This window comes from Gavia stellata, chromosome 4 (assembly GCF_030936135.1).
Source record: "Gavia stellata isolate bGavSte3 chromosome 4, bGavSte3.hap2, whole genome shotgun sequence".
In the NCBI taxonomy this organism is placed as follows: Eukaryota; Metazoa; Chordata; class Aves; order Gaviiformes; family Gaviidae; genus Gavia; species Gavia stellata.
In genome coordinates, this window is record NC_082597.1 from 39,673,709 (window position 1) to 39,691,871 (window position 18,163).

Consider the following 18,163-nt stretch of genomic DNA (forward strand, 5'->3'; position numbering starts at 1 on the left):
AGGCATTCAGCTTTATCTCTGTGCTGTGCTAAATACACTTCACCCCTTTAACTTGTCTTTCTCTACCCAGACTAAAGTCCCTGTGGTCTCTTTATGAACGACCAACACCAGCTTCAGTTCAGTATGGTCAAATGGAGTTATACTTTTCTTCCTAAGTTGCTTCCTTCTAGATCCAGGCTAGCAACCTTTCCTCAAGCCTGCAAGTCAGGTATCTTCTTCAGGTCAGCTCTCTTTGAGTCCTCAAATGCCAGTTGTCACTGAGTCTTGCAAGTTCTACAGAATATACAAACACACCGCCACCAAACACAACACTACTTCCATATACACAGTTAAAAATTAGCAGCTATTCTCATTCTTTTTCTACTCCAGCACCCTTTTTCTGGCCTTGAGCAATGCAGTCGTCTTGTTTATGCTGGTTCAAGATGTTTCAATCTTAGTTTTCTCATTGTGTCACATTAATAGAATCATAGATTCATTTAGGCTGGAAAAGACCATTAAGATCATCAAGTCCAACCATAAACCTAACACTGCCAAGTCCACCACCAAGCCATGTCCCTAGGCACCTCATCCACACGTCTTTTAAACACCTCCAGGGATGGTGACTCAACCATCTCCCTGGGCAGCCCTTTCCAGTGTCTGACAACCCTTCCAGTGAAGAATTTTTTCCTAATATCCAATCTAAACCTCCCCTGGCGCAACTTGTGGCCATTTCCTCTTGTCCTATCACTTGCCACTTGGGAGAAGAGACCAGCACCCACCTCTCTACAACCCCCTTGCAGGTAGTTGTAGAGAGCATCAAGGTCTCCCCTCAGCCTCCTCTTCTCCAGACTGAACAACCCCAGTTCCCTCAGCCGCTCCTCACAAGACTTGTGCTCCAGACCCCTCACCAGCTTCGCCGCCCTTCTCTGGACACACTCCAGCACCTCAATGTCCTTCTTGTAGTGAGGGGCCCAAAACTGAACACAGGATTCCAGGGGCGGCCTCACCAGCGCCGAGTACAGGGGCACGATCACCTCCCTACTCCTGCTGGCCACACTATTTCTGATACAGGCCAGGATGCCGTTGGCCTTCTTGGCCACCTGGGCACACTGCTGGCTCATCTTCAGCCGGCTGTTGACCAACATCCCCAGGTCCTTTTCTGCGGGGCAGCTTTCCATCCACTTGTCCCCAAACCTGTAGCGCTGCATGGGGTTGTTGTAACCCAAGTGCAGGACCCGGCACTTGGCCTTGTTGAACCTCGTACAGTTGTCCTCGGCCCATCGATCCAGCCTGTCCAGGTCCCTCTGCAGAGCCTTCCTACCCTCGAGCAGATCAACACACCCACCCAACTTGGAGTCGTCTGCAAACTTACTGAGGGTGCACTCGATCCCCTCATCCAGATCATTGATAAAGATATTAAACAGGACAGGCCCCAGTACTGAGCCCTGGGGAACACCACTTGTGACCGGCCGCCAACTGGATTTCACTCCATTCACCATAACCCTTCGGGCCTGGCCATTTAGCCAGTTTTTTACCCAGCAAAAAGTGCACCCGCCCAAGTCATGAGCAGCCAGTTTCTCTGGGATAATGCTGTGGGAACATTAACCAGGTTGCCATCCCCACTGCATCCCTCAGCAGATTTCCTTTTCTCCTTTGTGTCAAAATCTACCTGTATGCATTGGCATGGCTTTTTGCCCTCACTTTCATCTTCTGTGCATTGTAGAGATGTCTTCTATCTGGAGACCATTTTTCTGCTGCTTCACACATTGAACTGTATCATGGTTTCACATAATTTCTAAGAAAAGATCTGGGTTGTTTTAGCACCCGATGGTCTCCAGTTTCTAGCAGTATGAGAAAGTGGACAGGAGTTTCCTCACTCACCTACACATCTGCTGGCTTGATACAAATTACCAGCAAATACTGGTTTTACTTTAGGGATAGAAGTCTTATAGGACCATACGTCTGCTTCAAATTGGTCTTCTAAACTCAGTGCTACCATGATTCAGTCAAAAGCTGCTGAGACAAACGCGTGTACACAAGCTGGTGAGACCTACCAGGGTCCTACCAGACCTACAATCTTTCATAATTATTCTTGAAACTTTTGGTAGCAACTCCCTGGATAAAAAGCACACTTATTTGAGGCAGTTGTGCTTATAATACGAAGTCAGCACTGGCCTCTTGTAAGTGCCTTTGACCCCACAGCCTACTGTATGCACAAGACTCAACAGCAGCCTGTGGTTTCACTAAATATTTTTTCTAGCAGAAAAACCCCTTGCAGAACTGTAGCCTCTGCTATGGGGAAATTGGTTAGCCTCATATGGCACACCCTGGTCATGTTTCCCAACAGCGTAAAGCTGAGGAAGAATACCAAAAGATTTAACAGATTCTAACTGGGAAGTCCTGTGTCTAGAAGTGGAGAACATGAAGTCAGCCCATTTGCCTCAGGAATTCAAAAAGTAGTACGAGAAATTGAAATTTTCTAGCCAACAGAAATAACCAATTCAGTAAATCCATGGTATTTTCTACAACTTTTTCATTAAGAGGGGAGTGGCAAAGTGAAATGCAAACTTTCCAAGGTTCCTTTTGTACCTATGAATTTCTCTTGTAAATGATCTCACCAGCCTTGTTACCTTCACTTTGAGGTATCTACCTTGCTATCTATCTCAAGAGGAATATGAGTGTAATGTTAAATATCTAACCCTACTGCATAAGCAACTCGGAATGAAAGAAAGTAAGAAAAAAGCTCCCTTTTTATTTTCATCCTTCCCAAAAATGATAACAATGAAACATTGTGACCGAGGGCTCCAGCTGCGAAACTCCAAATTCCATCTTAAACAAAAGTAAATGAGCCTTGCCAGGTAAGCTCTGGCACAAAATTTAGCTTTTATATAATGTAAATTAACAAATCCTAAAATTCTGCAATGAAACTATTCCAACAGCTTCTGCAGTCCAGTTTGTCATCTCTTGGGAATCCTGTTTTCTCAGGAAATAGGTTTACTACAGGACAGTAACCCCAACACTGCAGTGATAACTGCCTGAGAATGTGAAAATGAGTCATTTCAAGCTGAAGTCATACATGTAATTACCGCTTCAGCTTAAGGGCAAGTGAGCAAACCAGCCTAGAAAATACAGAATTAATTAAATTACAGACATAATTGCTTTATTAGTGTAAGATATTAAACATGGGTAAATCAGTATGTATAAGTTTCCACTTACGGAAAAAATGTTATCTTCCTTGGAAAACAGGTGGGGGCAGGAGGGGAAGGCTTGAGGAACTGGATGGAAACATTCAATGAATTCAGCCTCTCCTGAGGTAGCAGGCACCAAGTGTGGATGCTGTAATGCTCTACATGCTCATACACACACCCCATCCTTAGCAGCAGCCCCTGAAGCTGGGTTGATTTACCCCTCGGCTGCGGAGGTGATGATTCACCTGCAGCATTAAAGGAGATTACGGCAATCAGCCTGGGTCAGGATGCGGCCTTAGAGCTTCAGGGCACCTTCCTCAGTCCCCCAGAGACAGGACCACAGACCTGTTTCCTCATGGGTACCCATCCCTGGGTGGGCTCACTTGAGACATACTCCTCTATTCACTCGCAGCTGTGAGGTGAACGCTCACAATTGCTTTGCACCTAAACGCATTTATCTCCAGCCACATTTTCCTTCTCATTCTTCAGCTGAAAGAATGCATTTCCATCGTGTTTGTTTGCCCTGCCTTTCTGCATCTGCAATACAGATATGTCTGAGCAATTTTTAATTACTATGGGTTATATTCCTTTTCATGCATTTTTTTAAAAATCTGATTTTCAAAGAATATGAACCATTAATTTTTTTTATTGTAAAGCATTATCAATCAACAGGTGATACAGTCTCTCTCTATACCCTTGTAGTAATAATCAGCCTTGACTTGACATTAGCCACTCCTTTTCACTGTTTTCTTTACTATCTTGGAAAAGTAACCACAAACTGGTTTTTGTTGCCCATATTTTTTGTTACTTTATTGTCACTTTGTTTTTATGAGTCAGCCAGACGACTCGTTCAATAGCCCTGTGACTAATTCAGTGCCTTTTTTTCTACAAACAGCTACACCGAAGAGCACCTAAATAAGATCATTTAAGTGCGACTTTAATGTGTTGCATTTGAACTCTTTGCTCCTTTGCTGCAAACTGTGTTCACTGCTTAGCTTGGACCACAACTGAGTAAGATCACGGTGGGATTCGTTCCTCTTCTTAATAAAAGTTTGTTCACCTCAAAATTGTTACAGTTGGGTAGACTGTCTCTGCTTGCAAGTGGTCCAGCAAAAGCAGGTATGTAATGCGATATATTAGAGACATGCAGGGAATCCCCGGCTCCTTCGAGCCATACCTCACCGTGAGCTATGGTAGCAGTTACCCTCCATTTCATGAGGTCTATGGTTTGTTATTCTGTTGTTTTAGCCACCTGTGCAAGCTGAAGGCAGGCGGGAGTCAGAGCTGAGCTGCATGCAATGTTCCTGGCAGGTTCTTTGTTGCTCAGCCCAGAGGTGAATTTCTGTCAACGCAGCTCACCAATGCCTAAAATTGTGTGTCTGGTGGAAGGAAAATTTGGCTTGCCTCTGGTACTTTGAGGCAGATGTGGTGATACAAAACCAAGCTATCAGATGGTGGTACTGGATTGGATCTTTTCTTCTGAATTTCGTTACAGACCTTCCCCTCACCACAGCCTTCTCAAACACACCAAAGCTAGTGTTTCCTTTTCAACAACTTTATTTAATGGTTAAACTCAAGTGTGTAGTCCAGGTGCTAAGTATAAATGAATTAATTCTGCTGCAGAATAGTTGGGTTTTGGGCAAGTTGCATGAGTGTGTGCATCTCTTTTAGTAAGGTAAAATGTTGTCTGTCTATTTTGGGGTGGCAAAGCAGCACTATAATGAAAAGGAAATTCATCCTTCTTCTTGGGCTAACCCTCAGTCAGACATTTTTAAACTCCAGGCCATCTATCCCCTCTCAGTCCTCCTTGGAGGTGAAAAACAGTAAGAGTGCTTATGCTGATATGTCAGAATAGCAAAAGGTACTTTGATGCTGATTTTTTTATACATATCTTTGTATATTCCTGTGGCTGAGGAGGTATTGTACATGAGGACTCTTCTAACAAATAGAGACAAACTGAGAATAACTACCAGGAAGAAAACAATAACAGTAAAAAGGAGCAAAACCCACAGACTTTCCTGTGAAGATAAAACCAATTAGCTACAGGTAAGAAATAGCCAGACAAGAAGTAAAACTCCCACACGTAATTGTTAGACTCATTATTTCTTACGTGGGTGAGTAAGAATCTCCCCAATTAATGGATACCATAAAAGATGAAAGGGACAGAGCATAACAGTATCAGCTCAACTGAATTAGCTAAAATTATTTGATAGGAGCTCACAAGGTGCCACTGAGTTTCATAAACCCAGTATGCAAGTGAGTGTGATAAAAAATAATAAAGAATAGAGGGAAGATGAGGATGGTCATAATAAAGTCAAATAATTACTTTTAGAAACTGCTAAAGTGCATGGCTGAATGATGTGCAGTCTTTGTAAGACATGGGGGCTGAGGGTGGAGAAAAGGTGGTTTGGGTTTTTCTGAAAATAGACATGCACATATTAATACAAACACCCATACATTCATCTGACAGAGATTTCCTTTGTGTTCAGCCAGCATTATCTGGGTCACATCTCATGGGAAACAGTAGGTCCTGAAAAGACATCTGTAAGAAAGAATGAGTTTTGGCCCTATTCATCGACTCAGGAAGGCTGGGCTCTGGAAAGGGCCAAGCAGGGTAAAAAATCAGAGAACTTTCCTAGGAGTGGGAGAAAAAGAGGGCCAGATGACCAGAGAGAAAAATATCTAGTTGCAAAGAAGTCACAGGAAAGCAGTGGAAATTTGAAACAGAAAGAAGGACTGAGGAGGAAGGTTAAAACCAGTCCAAAACCTTGCTCATTTTCCTATCTGAACCACTAAGCGGATGCTCAGCTGTAGCTCATTCACTCTGAACGTGAGGCCAGAGAAGGCACTCGGGAGCACAGCAGGAGCAGAACTGTCCATGTGGGAAGAGGGGCAGGGCAGATGTATTTCATATTTTCTCCCACCTGGAGGCAAGTGCTGACTCAGATGGAGACCCTGACTCGGTAATTCCCAAGATCCCTGCCACATCACTGCATTACACTTTCAGAAATGCCCCACAGAGAAATTCACACAAGCACCTTGTCCTGGAAATGATAGATTATGCTGACAAATAAGTCAAAAAGAAGTCTATCCAGTATTAAAAGTATATTCTTGAAAATTCTTCTTCTGTATTGTCGGCCATTTTCTCACACAGTTTCAGAAAATTTATCAGAAAAGCCCCTTTAGAGTAGAAAATGGCCTAGCAAAATTGAAAATATGTGAATTGATGGGGTACAGGTCTAACAAAATAAAAAATATGTGAAATGAGTGCTGTATGGATAAAAAGAGTGCCTAGAGCTGTTAAACAATTGTAGAAGGAGGACAGACCTTCAGACTAGAGCTATTCCTTGGCTCTAGTCACAGTCTAAAGGTCAGGTGGCCCTTCCCACATCCTCAAAGAGCACCTCTGATTTGAGACAGGGCTTTCAGTAGGTGGGTTCCATGTGAGGTCAAACATAATTTCTGTAAAAACTGCAAATTAATTTATATTTGGGTTTGTAATACTTTTTTTTTTTTTTTATGGCATGCAAAATGTGTAGCAATTTCTATCACTGAATAGAAAACACTTAGCCAAAGTGACTTTTACTTTTCATCTGAGACTGTGTTTTTCTCCGTGCAGGTTAAAAGATACCTATTTTGCCCATCTGTGTACAGCTTATTTTGGAGATACAGGCACAAATACATGAGAATTTCTTCTTTTAATTGCTGTTCTTTCCCTACAGCGTGTTCATGTAGCATTTGTGCGGTTGGCCTATACGTAATTTTAGAATTCATAAGAACTCTCTGAAAATGAAGCACTAGCTTACTAAGACTAGTTCAAGGTTTTAAAATGAATAATGTTTTCCATTTATATCCATGTCACTAGCCACTTGTGATAAATACCATCTCAGAAGTATACCAAGCTATTTTTTTCAGTGTTCAAGAAGCAAATAATTTTTACAAAGTCTATGGAAAAAGAACAGGTGCTAGATAGGCAACATGAACTTCACCAGCTGGGTAGCGCGTATGGACTTTCATCACTGCTTGTTTATTTCAGACAAGAAATCTCAACAGTGTGTTAGTTCATACATCATTTTTCTTAAACTTCTCTGTTAATCTACAAGCTAAGAGAACAAGCACATGAATGACATAGGGCAAATGACAGCATTTTATATATTTTCTACAAATCTCTGAAAAGTACTGTACACATTTTAAATTAATGGTTTTCTGGTATTTTATGTACCTTGAGAATTTTGTCATTTATCAATAAATTATGGACCTTCCATAAATTCACAGCCATTTTATTCCAAACATTCTTCTACTGGGCGAAACGACAGAAAGGACTTTAGCACATTTATTTGTAATCAAAACCAAAACAGTTTAGCTTTACATTGAGTAACAAAATCTTTCCAGCATCAAGTAAAAGGTGTTTCCTGAGTGTTTCGAGTGGCCAAAAGACAAGCATGATTCAGGAACCAAAAGACTGCAAGGCTGGACCATCCAAATTAAATAGAGCCCATGGTGTGTTGTGGTTTTCTGATGATGTGAAGCAACCCACATTCTTCATACTTCTCAAGACTGTATACCAGGTGCAAATGTGAGGAATTTTGAGACAATTTAGGGAAAATGAGAATATTCTTAGCAAATAATATGAACACTGGTGGTTCTTTTTGCTACAAAATCATGGAAGTGCAGGATCTATACTAAAATCTCAAACTCTTGTATACTCTTTCTTTTATTATAGTCATTTGTTTGGGCCCACCACTCAAGGTTAAAAAAAAAAGCCTTATATTGATATCCAGAATCCAACTGCCCAATTCAAATCACTTTGAAATCAAAAGGAATCTTTCTATTTACTTCTGTGAATTTTTAAATCAATCAACCTGTAACAGAAACCTCAAGCGGCACCAGCTGCACAAGGAATTACATACTTCAAGTGAACAGCGTTCAACTGGCTATTCACTAGGGAAAGTAAAGAACTGCACGTGGTCATTGCAATAAATTGGGTATGACTGAGTTCTTTAGCATTTGTTTAGCCTGGTAGCCAAATTTTCAATTCAGGTAAGTATTTTAAATGCTAGTTGCACCACTCAGTTTAGCATCATGGTTCCTTGAAATAGAGTAGTCATGTAAATACGGCTCGAGTGGGGAGGATATATTTTATAAATCCCTGAAAACAAATTTTTAATTGGTAGAAAAGCATCATTTGCATAGTGTTTCTATTCAACGGTCCTTCTAAAGATGAAGCTAAAATGGGAAGTCTGAACTTGTTCTTATAAGAACATAAATCGTTGACACCTATAGCCTTTGAGGATGCAACCAGAAATCTGTGGAGGAGGACACAGGATAATAATGCAGGGAGACATGAAAGTGGACTGAGGACAGAGTTGTGTATGCCCTAGAGGGAGAGACACCAGTAAGCAACATCTGTTGTTTGACCTTCAGGAGCCTATAAGAAGGGTGAGTATGGGGGAATTTCCTTGCCACTGGTGACATTAACAGCCTGAGGATAACATGAAATCACATGCTGTGGAGTGACTTTCCTTCAAAATGTCATTGGCTTTGGGCTCGTTGTATATGATGATACACTTTTCAAGAGTACTTTTCTGTGGAAATGAGTATGCAAATAGATATATTTTATTGCATCTTGTTTAATAACATAGATCCAATCTGTGAAATAGTACTGAGTGTCATTTACTCCCGTTAATAGCATCTTCCAGAAAACTGCCAGCTCCTTATGAGCATGGTCCTATAGGCAGCACACTGGAAAGAATAGCGTATCCAGCCGTGAACACAGAGAAATCCTCAGCCATCTCTGAAAAATATACTCCTGTATGTATCATTGACCAAAAACTGTATGTTGTATCACATGTGCATGCTGTGTATCTCCACGTACTCAGCAGACATATGACTTAAAAGGAGATCTGATTCTGTAGAGGACCTCATCCTGTGAAACACTAAAGCATGCAACCAAAAGGTGTTAGAGTGGCAATAACTCAGCCCTGGGTTGATTTAGAGACCAGGTTTACCCAACTGGCTTGTTTTCTGTTTTGTGAGGTCAGGGTCATATTAGACCTGTGATTTAGGGGGAAATCTCGCAAAAACATGTTTGCCTGTGAGGTAGCAGTGAGCATGGAATGGTGCAGGAGGTTCCTACCTGCTTTGTGTGATGGGAAACTGAGCCCTCTGTTATTTTGAATTCCCTCTGGCACGATGTGACCACCATACAGCCACAGCTGCTTTTGCCATGGATCAGGGAATTACCCTGTTTACTTCTGCAGCGAAATTTTTGGCATAGACCTTCCTTACTGCTTCCCAGGAAGAGTTTGCTCACTGTGAGAAGGAACCTTGGAAAGAAAAGAGTAAAAGAGGAAGCTGGAAGACGGGTGGCCTTATTTTGCGATCTTGCATCAGGACCAACTGCTACATAATGCACCTAGAAGTCATATTTGTCCTATTTGTTATGCTGCTCCTCACCTACTTCAGCAGCCTACATGCGTCCCATGCATTGCAGAAGTTGCTGTTATCACTTCTCTGTCCCACACAAGACATCAGAGAGGTGAGAGTTTTTGCATGAATAGCTATTTTGGGCTGAAAATCCCACACCCGTCTGCCAGATTTGGGGTTTTTCCACCTCCAGACCTTTTTACTTTGTTATTATTCCTGCTTTCCACTGACCAGAAAAACCCAACGGTCACTCCTAGACTAGTGGAGGAAGATGACCACAAGGACAGATTTGATCTGACAACCTTCACCCAGGAGTCCTGCAGGACTCAAGGGTGAAACAGCTGAAATACAGACTGTGGGGTGTGGGGCATATAACCTGCTCTTGAGTCTGCCCCTACACCAGGGATGCAAAAAGTGAGCTTATTGGCTATTAATTTTCTAAAAGGCCTCAGGGGAATCCCAGAAAACTGCAAACCAGTAAAGCTGACATCCCTACTACACAATATCGAGACAGAGTGGGCCCATGGATAAATGTGGTGCACAAGAGAATAGTAAATATGACATTTGTGGCAGGATATACCACGCTTCTTGGTTATACTAGAGTTTAACGAAGAGCCAGTGAATATACAGATAAGGGGGAGCCAAAATAGCATCATGACCTTGGATCTTCAAAAGAATCTCAGCTGAGTCTCACTGTAAAGCTACCAAAGAAATTAAGCCATTACATTATAAGAAAGTCCTCACATAAATATGCAACTGGTTAAAAGGTAAAAAATAAGGAGTAGGAATCAGTGAATGGTTTTTGCAGTTAAGTGGGTTCAGTCATGAGAGGGCTTGCCTGGGGCCTGTGCCATTTAATGTAGCCATCAACAATTTGGGAAACAGGGTGAGCTGTGAAAGAATTAAGTTTGCTGATGTACTAAGTTATTCATATTAATTTAGTTATTTATATTCATAATTAAGTTGGCTGATGTTATTCAGGATACCAGAGAGGAGGTCCGACTGCAAAGAATTATTGAAGGACTTCAAAATACTGTGTGACCAGGTGATAAAATGGCAGAATAAATCAGTGCTGGTAGTATGCAGGAATAGAGAGTAAGGACAGAATCAATATGCTGCAGAAGTGATGCATAAACCGCAGCGACTTTCTGAGACAATGTTGTCTTTTCTTTTGGTTTTTCCCCTTTCTGATTTTAACTACTAGATATTAGATAGTAACTTTTCATTCCCATGCATGTGCATCTCTTAGCTCTCTTTCTGTGGTTGCATAGCTGGAAAGAACTGTGCTGCCCTTCAGTAAAAATGTCCAATGCTTCTGCTATGTTTCTCTTTGGAAATTTTTAGGGTAGCCATTAAAATTCATTTCACACTTAAATTTAGCTTACCTGGAAATGCCTTCCTCACTTGGATATACTGAGGAATGACATAGAAGAGGAGATCCAGGACTCCCATGGATGTGAGAGAAGAGAGGTTTTCGTGTTAAAAATTATTCACCTCATTGGTTTTGTATGCAACTGAAGGGAAAAATGTGGTCTTGTGGAGGCTGATTTTTATGATGTTCTTTCTCTAACACATTAACAGAGCAAAGTGAGGAATGACTAGTTCAGCAGTTTATCTTAAGCACCCTGTAGAAATGGGTCTCACAATCTTACACTGAGTAGGGAAAACTCAGGGGGAGGCCAAAATGAGAAACAAATTATTTGGATTCCTTTGAGTGGTTAGGTAACTATGGCAGCACTGGTGAATCTCTGCAATGTCTGGTGTTGGATTTAACATGAAAGGTTTAAAGATGCTTTAAAAATTTCCAGTTGGAAATAAGGATACTGTGAAATTAAGAGAAAAAACCCAAATCCAAAAAAATAAAGAAACAAAAAACCCCCCAAACCACCAAGCTACTGAAATCAGAGTGTACAAACACATTTTCACAGCAATGCCACATGCTACTCCATCTCCCAGCTGCTCATTCCTTCCCTACTTCTCTGCCTTTGCTACCCACCACTAGGATGAGATGACGGAGCAATAACCTCCCCACAAAACCGTTGCTGTTTTGAGCCAGATTTAACAGGGTGACAGCAGGAATGCATGGGACAGCACAGTACAGAAAATGGCACAGGCTTGGGTACACGCAACTAAGGCAGGATGGATGGGTAAATGTTATTCCTGCTGGATGTATAGCAATGGCCTTAATTGTTTTTCCATGGACCCTTTTGGCAAGGTGGGGAAGGACTGTAGACTTTTCAGTTTATAGTCTAATAAGGTATTTCTTAACCAGTCCTGGATTTATATGCAAAAAACAGAGTATTAATTTAATCAGGAGTAGTGGGGAGACTCACTGCCTTACTGCTGATGGCTAACGAAACTTTAACCTTCCCTGTTAGGTTTTTCATTTTTCCTTCTCTCTCCTCTCCTCTCCTCTCCTCTCCTCTCCTCTCCTCTCCTCTCCTCTCCTCTCCTCTCCTCTCCTCTCCTCTCCTCTCCTCTCCTCTCCTCTCCTCTCCTCTCCTCTCCTCTCCTCTCCTCTCCTCTCCTCTCCTCTCCTCGTTTTCTCTTTCTTCTTCTCCTTTTCTCTTTCTTCTTTTCCTTTTCTTTCTTTTTCCTTTTTTTTCTTTTGGTTTTTCGTGTTTTTTTTTGTTTTTTTTTTTTTTTTTTTAATAGAAGTTGCTACAGCTGGTTTTGCTTCCCTAGAGGACAGATAGTCTTTTTTAAGTAATACCTCATGTGCACAGGAGGACACATTGCCTATGTTAAATGCATGCTGAGGCTTCTCATGCTTGGTCCTGGAATGGGAAAAATCCCATAGCATTATTTCACTTGCATCTCACATGCATACGAATGTCTGTGATGAGTACGAAGAACAGCTGTTTCCTTCAAAATCAGTTCAAGTTTCCAGGATTACTGAGTCACTTTGTTATGACTGTAAAACGAGGATATGAATGAAGGTACCTTACGCCAGGGGAGACAGCTGGGCCCATGGGAGTAGGGAGGGCTGCAACAATTACAACTAAACTCATTGGGCTTATTACAACTAAACTTCGGGCTTGGTGGGGTACTATTTCTGGAACTTGCTGATTCAACCAAAGTTCAGGAGGGAGCTGGAGGTCCCATGTTGGCAGGAATCTCAAGGAAAATCTGCCTTATTCCCAGTCAGCCCAACCAGTCTATACCAGATAATTTGTTTTGTAAACCCCAGAGGACCTCAGAATTTGGAAGCTCCACCAACTCCCCTCCCCAAGCCTAAGCCTAAACCCCAGCCTCTGAGACTGTCCAAAGCCCAAGCAGTCCCAGGCCTTCAGCTTGTACCACCTGGGGAGCTCAGAAGATGGGCTGAACATCATCTAGGCTCCATAACTTTGACTTGCAGTGAAATTTGAAAGTGTCTTTTATTTTAAATCAGAGTACCAACAAATTTCAAATTATCAATGCCTTGTTATAAGCAAAATGATGTTTCCTCATGCAGATACAAGCAGAAATCAAAGAGCTTGGGAATTTTAGACCCTACTGCCAGATTTCTTCAAAAACATTATCCATTCCCAAATCTTGGACAGGCAGGAGGAAATAAAATATGTTTTTATGATTCTGGGCAGGGCCATTTTTTGTGACAACATAGAGCAAGATTAGCATTCTACTTTTCACAGAGATCCTGGTGAACAAATACGCCAGAACACTTTATTTATTTGTTTGTTTGATTGTTTGTTTATTACTTAATATTCAAATTTCAAAAAGTTTCCAGTGAGAAATCCAAAGTTTTAAATAATATTCCCGTACAAAAATATAGTCCTTTAGATAAAAACTTCCATACTACTACCTCCAAATAAATAAAATTACATCAGACACATTTAAATGATTCAGTACAAAAAACTACAGAACTTCTCAAAATCAGTGAGTTGAAGTTAAGTCAGTGCAATAGAGTTAGTCACATTTCCTGGAGTTGCTAAGTAGCCTGGCCTCCTGGTAACTTCAGTGCATAACAATAATTACCAGTAATTAATCATCAATCCCCTAATTCAGAAAAGTGCTTCACCATATGCTTATCTTTAAGCATGTCTATTTGCTTGATTTGGATTTAGATATGCTTAGAAGTAAGCAGATATGAATATGTTTTCCTGAGCACAGAAACTTCCCCATATTGGTGCTTGCATCTCCATGCCAAATAGATGACTGATGAGACTAATCTTATAACATCCCTCTCTCAAGACAGCACCAAATGGAAAGCTGGATACTGTATCGTGTCATTTCAGGATTTCCATATGGAAACTGGGTAAACATTGCCTCATTCTATATTTTCAGGTCAACAAACATATAACAGATAGACAGGATTTTAAGACAAATCCATTTCTTATATAGTAGTAGGAAGTATAAATACTTTGATTGGTGTTTCTTTATAAATAATTATTTAAAATACTTAAATATTAATAAATAAATGTATAAAACTCAATTAAAAGATTGAAATTAAAAAATGTGCATCATAACATAATTTGCACAATAACTCAGTAGCAAAGGTCATATGATGTCATTAGCATTTGCACTTCCTCTGAGACTGGCTCCTTTTCCTTTTGAGAGAAGTTGAAGTCTCCACCAGTTTTTGTAAGACGCTGAACAGCTCATTCACAGCTTTGCGTTGAATTTTCAAGTCACTCATCTGTCATAAGTGAGAAACAAACAGAATGAAGGTCATGCCAAGAGCTATAATTATTTACTGATCACATCCTACAGGCTACACTGCTACCAGGGTAAATCAGATGGACATGTGCAGTTTCCAATTACTCTACTACCGAATTCCTACAGCAAAGAGCCACTTTCTCGCATATTTTTGTTTTCCACTTTCCGTGGAACATGCCATATTCTGTGAAATGGAGCTACTCTGTGGTTATTGTGATGATATGTGAGTTATCCATAAGCGGCTAACTCCACGGGGGCATTGGCTGCAGACCCCTGCAGAGGTCGGTGGTTCATGCTGTTGGCACTTGCTCGATAAGCCAAGTGCCGCCAAAGCCTGTGGAGGCATGCTATAGCCACCAGATTTTCCCACCAGATTTCTAAACCACCAAAGTCTGTGTCAGTGGCAGCTCTGGTGGGCAGACGACCCGGCAGTGCTGCTGGCACCGCTGTGCCAGATTCCAGCAAGATTCGGGGAGGGCAGCCCCCATGCTGACACCCCCCACTGCAGCCCTGCTGCAGCCCCTGCAGCTGGAAACATTTGGTTTTCCAGTGTGAACTGAGCCAGACGGGGGTTACCAGATGGGTTACTGAGGCATTATTGGCTTGAGTCACACTCAAATCTCAACTGGAAAATATAGTGTCATGAGCCCTGGAGGCAGAGGAAGAGTCTTACCTGAAGGTTTGCCAGGTCCATGAGGTCTTTCATTTTCTTCACACCATCAGGAAGGCTGTTTTTCAGAGTCCAAAGCTCCTCAGATATGTGCCTGATGTGCGCCTTTGACTTGTCAGTGTTTTCAAACATTTTCAAGTACATGGAAACAATCTGGCTCAGGATGATCCTTTTTTCATTTCTCTGTTGAAAAATACAGTCAGAAAGAAAGGTCTGTGAGTGCCCATCAGCAGGAAAATGAACAAAGCTGGAACAGAGCACAGAGGGGTTCTCGCTGCCGCTTGAAACAGGATGATAAAGAAGATGCTGCAACTCATCTCCTGGGCTTGGCCGTACCTCAGGATCAGTTCATGGTGCAATATAAAGCACCTTGATCCTTATGGGTAGCATTTTATGGGGATTGTTTTCTCATTTCCAAGCTACCAAAGCTGCCTCTGCTCGTGTTCGTTCTACCCTGGCTGGTTACGCTGCCCCTGGGAGCTGCTTTGTACCAGAAGTGCCCCGTAAAGCGCCTGAGATGCTTTGTCGTATTTGGTTCTGACTCACCTCCGTCCAGTTTATCAGTTTCTCTGTAAAAATAGGTCCACCATCAGCTACGTCTGAATGGCTTGAGTTCTGCAACAAAGAATAAACATATCTGTTATACAAACAATAGTTATCACAAGGCAAATTTGCATTCTCTATTCAAATAAGCAGTAAAAAACAGAGAGAGGTGATTTTTGCACCACTGGCCTGTAGCTATTACAATGCTTTCACTTCTCTAAACACCAAATCACATTAGATGACTGCCTAATACCAGAAACAACATTAATCTGCTTTTCAATGTTTTCTCCTGCTATAACTCATCTGAATAGAGACACTTAGCACCATCTATTTTACCAAATGCTCCTTGCAAGTTTTGGCATTGACAGCTGAAAATTAAATTTCATAAGCATAGCAACCGGCTAGAAAATTGTCAGATCTGATCTTGGCATGTTTTCTGGTAAGTCAAAGTCCACCAGTATGTAGTCTGTGGCCTTGAATTTATCCAGGCTTAGTAAAATCTCATATGGAACAAGAACAGATTAACTTTACTATAAAACTACAGTTTGTAGAACTGGAGAATAGCCCAGTAGCCCTCAGTCAGGCATGGGAATATACAAGGTTAGTGGGCTACTGAGAGGCTCCCAGGGACGGAGTTTAACCATCAAATGTTAGCCACACACTGTGGCAGATTCTAGGAAACAAAGAGCAATATAATTCTCCTACCAAGGAAAGGTAAATTGAATCATTTCCTCTCTGTGTGTGCCTTTTTTTTTTTTTCTTTTTGTATACAACAGTCAAAATTTCCTTTTTTGCCTGCTCAGTAATTTAAATACAGTGAGTGCAAAGGGAAAACTTGCAGGCTGACAGAAACCTCATAGGCTGATTGGCTCCCCATGCTAAGCACATTGCCAAACCTTGTTTTGCTGTTCTTCTGAAAGGTGGGGAGCACCTGCTCTGGACCAGAGTTTTTAATGTCAGTTCAAGAAGCTCACCACGGTTCAGGATCCCTCCAACAGAGTTATATATATTCTAGTGAGAATGTCTCTGATCTATGCTAATGATAAATTTAAGATATAATGCCAATTTTACAGCCAGCTTTCTATCAAGCTGCAAACACTGAAGTATCACACTAGGCTTCTTTGTGTGATACTTCAGGGTGATTTTTTGACTACTAAATTTCAATTTTCATATGCACAAAATTCTGACAAAATTAAAGCTGAAAATAAAAGAGAAAAAAAGAGCAGACTGTTGCAGTTGCTTTCATGCATTTAAGGAAAAAACCAAAAAATATATTGAGACTAAAAGCTCTTAATTAGAAGTGACTCTATTGTAGATCTGTTATCTCTATGACTAATCCCAGCTGAAGTCAACTGTGAACTACTTTAATGCCTCCTAGATGAAGACAGGTGAATTAACATTACAGTTATCAAGTTTTCAAAATTCTGCCTGAAAAGAAGTAATATTATGCCAGATAACATTCCCATGCTGGATCATAGCCACAGATATGGAAGCAGAATGGCTGGAGGATGCAAAAGAATAAGCAGTAGGAATCACCTTTGGACAACACACTACTACTGCTACTAAGTACCAGATGCATTTGTTAAAGCAAAAGTTCCTCTCCATTTTGTTTATATTGCTAACTAACATTATAGCCCCCATTAACATTACTAACCTAAAACTAAAAAAGTGTCAGTAATTTGCATCTGAATAGAATTGAATCAAGATTCATTCATTCATCATAAATTGCATAAAGATTTGTTGTTATAAAACATTCCATGTAATCAAAGGCTGAATGGAGCTAGGAGAAACTATTCTGAAAGGAGGAGCACCCCTAAAATAAATAGAAACTACTACATTAACTATGACTATTGAAAAACTGAATTATGTTTGTGAAAGAGGTTAGCAAAACCGAAGAAATTGTCCATATCCTTGTTTAAAAAACAGTATAAGCAAAGAATTTGTTCCATGGTTACCCTCTATTGGTACACATTGAGTATGTCAAGCAGTGCTCAAGTCTGGACTATATCTAAAGCACAAGCAGAAGGAGAAGAGAAATGCAGTAGAAGACCATACTTACAAAGTCAGCTTTCAGTTGGTCTATATCATGTTGAAGTTCAGTAAGAATTGAACTATTTCCAAAACGTCCAAAATAAATCATGATGACAGACAGAACAAACAAGCTGTATGTCTGGCAAGTCATTTTCTTGGCGATGGCTCAGTTAAAATGCTAAGTTCTGGGAGATGTCAGTTCTAAGGGCAGTGAGCTTTAACTTCTAATAGTTAAATCTTCTATTAGAAGAAAGTAGACGAGTGAACTTCATCTGCCTGTCAGTGGTATTTATACCTGGTCTTGAAATTTTTTATTTCGTCATCACAGGCTGTGTATATTTAGACAAGATAGTGTTAGATAAGAACGCTTCATTTTTGGCTAATCAAGGGAATCCCTCGAAAGCATCTTTCTTAAAGCATGGTCCTGGAAAAATTTTCAGTGGTTCGTCAATGGGTAACATTTACGTGGCAGATTCTGAAGTTTCTTTTACACGTGGTTGGGGAAAAGGGGGAAATTATGATACTCATTGAGGAGTATGCATTGTGGCTCAAGCATATTCTTACACGCTATCTGAAAAAAATCATATCGTGTGGTTAAAGGGTCAGTGTAACAGTCAACTCATTTCTGGTATCCTTTCAAAGTAACCACTGAGATTGCCATGGCATT

The 18,163-nt window shown here is 40.9% G+C and overlaps 1 protein-coding gene across 1 annotated transcript; it reads right to left on the reverse strand.

Moving 5' to 3' along the window:
* Window positions 1-14,106: 14,106 nt before the first annotated feature.
* Window positions 14,107-17,647, reverse strand: IFNG (interferon gamma). The gene is made up of 4 exons (XM_009810893.2): window positions 17,525-17,647; window positions 15,469-15,537; window positions 14,926-15,105; window positions 14,107-14,232 (listed from the first exon to the last, which is right to left on the reverse strand). The coding sequence occupies exons 1-4, from the start codon at window positions 17,645-17,647 to the stop codon at window positions 14,107-14,109; spliced, it is 498 nt and encodes a 165-aa protein (XP_009809195.1).
* Between the last annotated feature and the right edge of the window lie 516 nt (window positions 17,648-18,163).

What these genes read in the sequence shown, in the direction of transcription:
- IFNG (XM_009810893.2), bottom strand. Translation starts at nt 17,647, where the DNA reads ATGACTTGCCAGACATACAGCTTGTTTGTTCTGTCTGTCATCATGATT. An exon ending in ACCAACTGAAAGCTGACTTT is followed by an intron (nt 15,538 to 17,524) that starts GTAAGTATGGTC and finishes TCTTTGTTGCAG; the next exon opens with AACTCAAGCCATTCAGACGT. An exon ending in TGGACCTGGCAAACCTTCAG is followed by an intron (nt 14,233 to 14,925) that starts GTAAGACTCTTC and finishes CACTTATGACAG; the next exon opens with ATGAGTGACTTGAAAATTCA.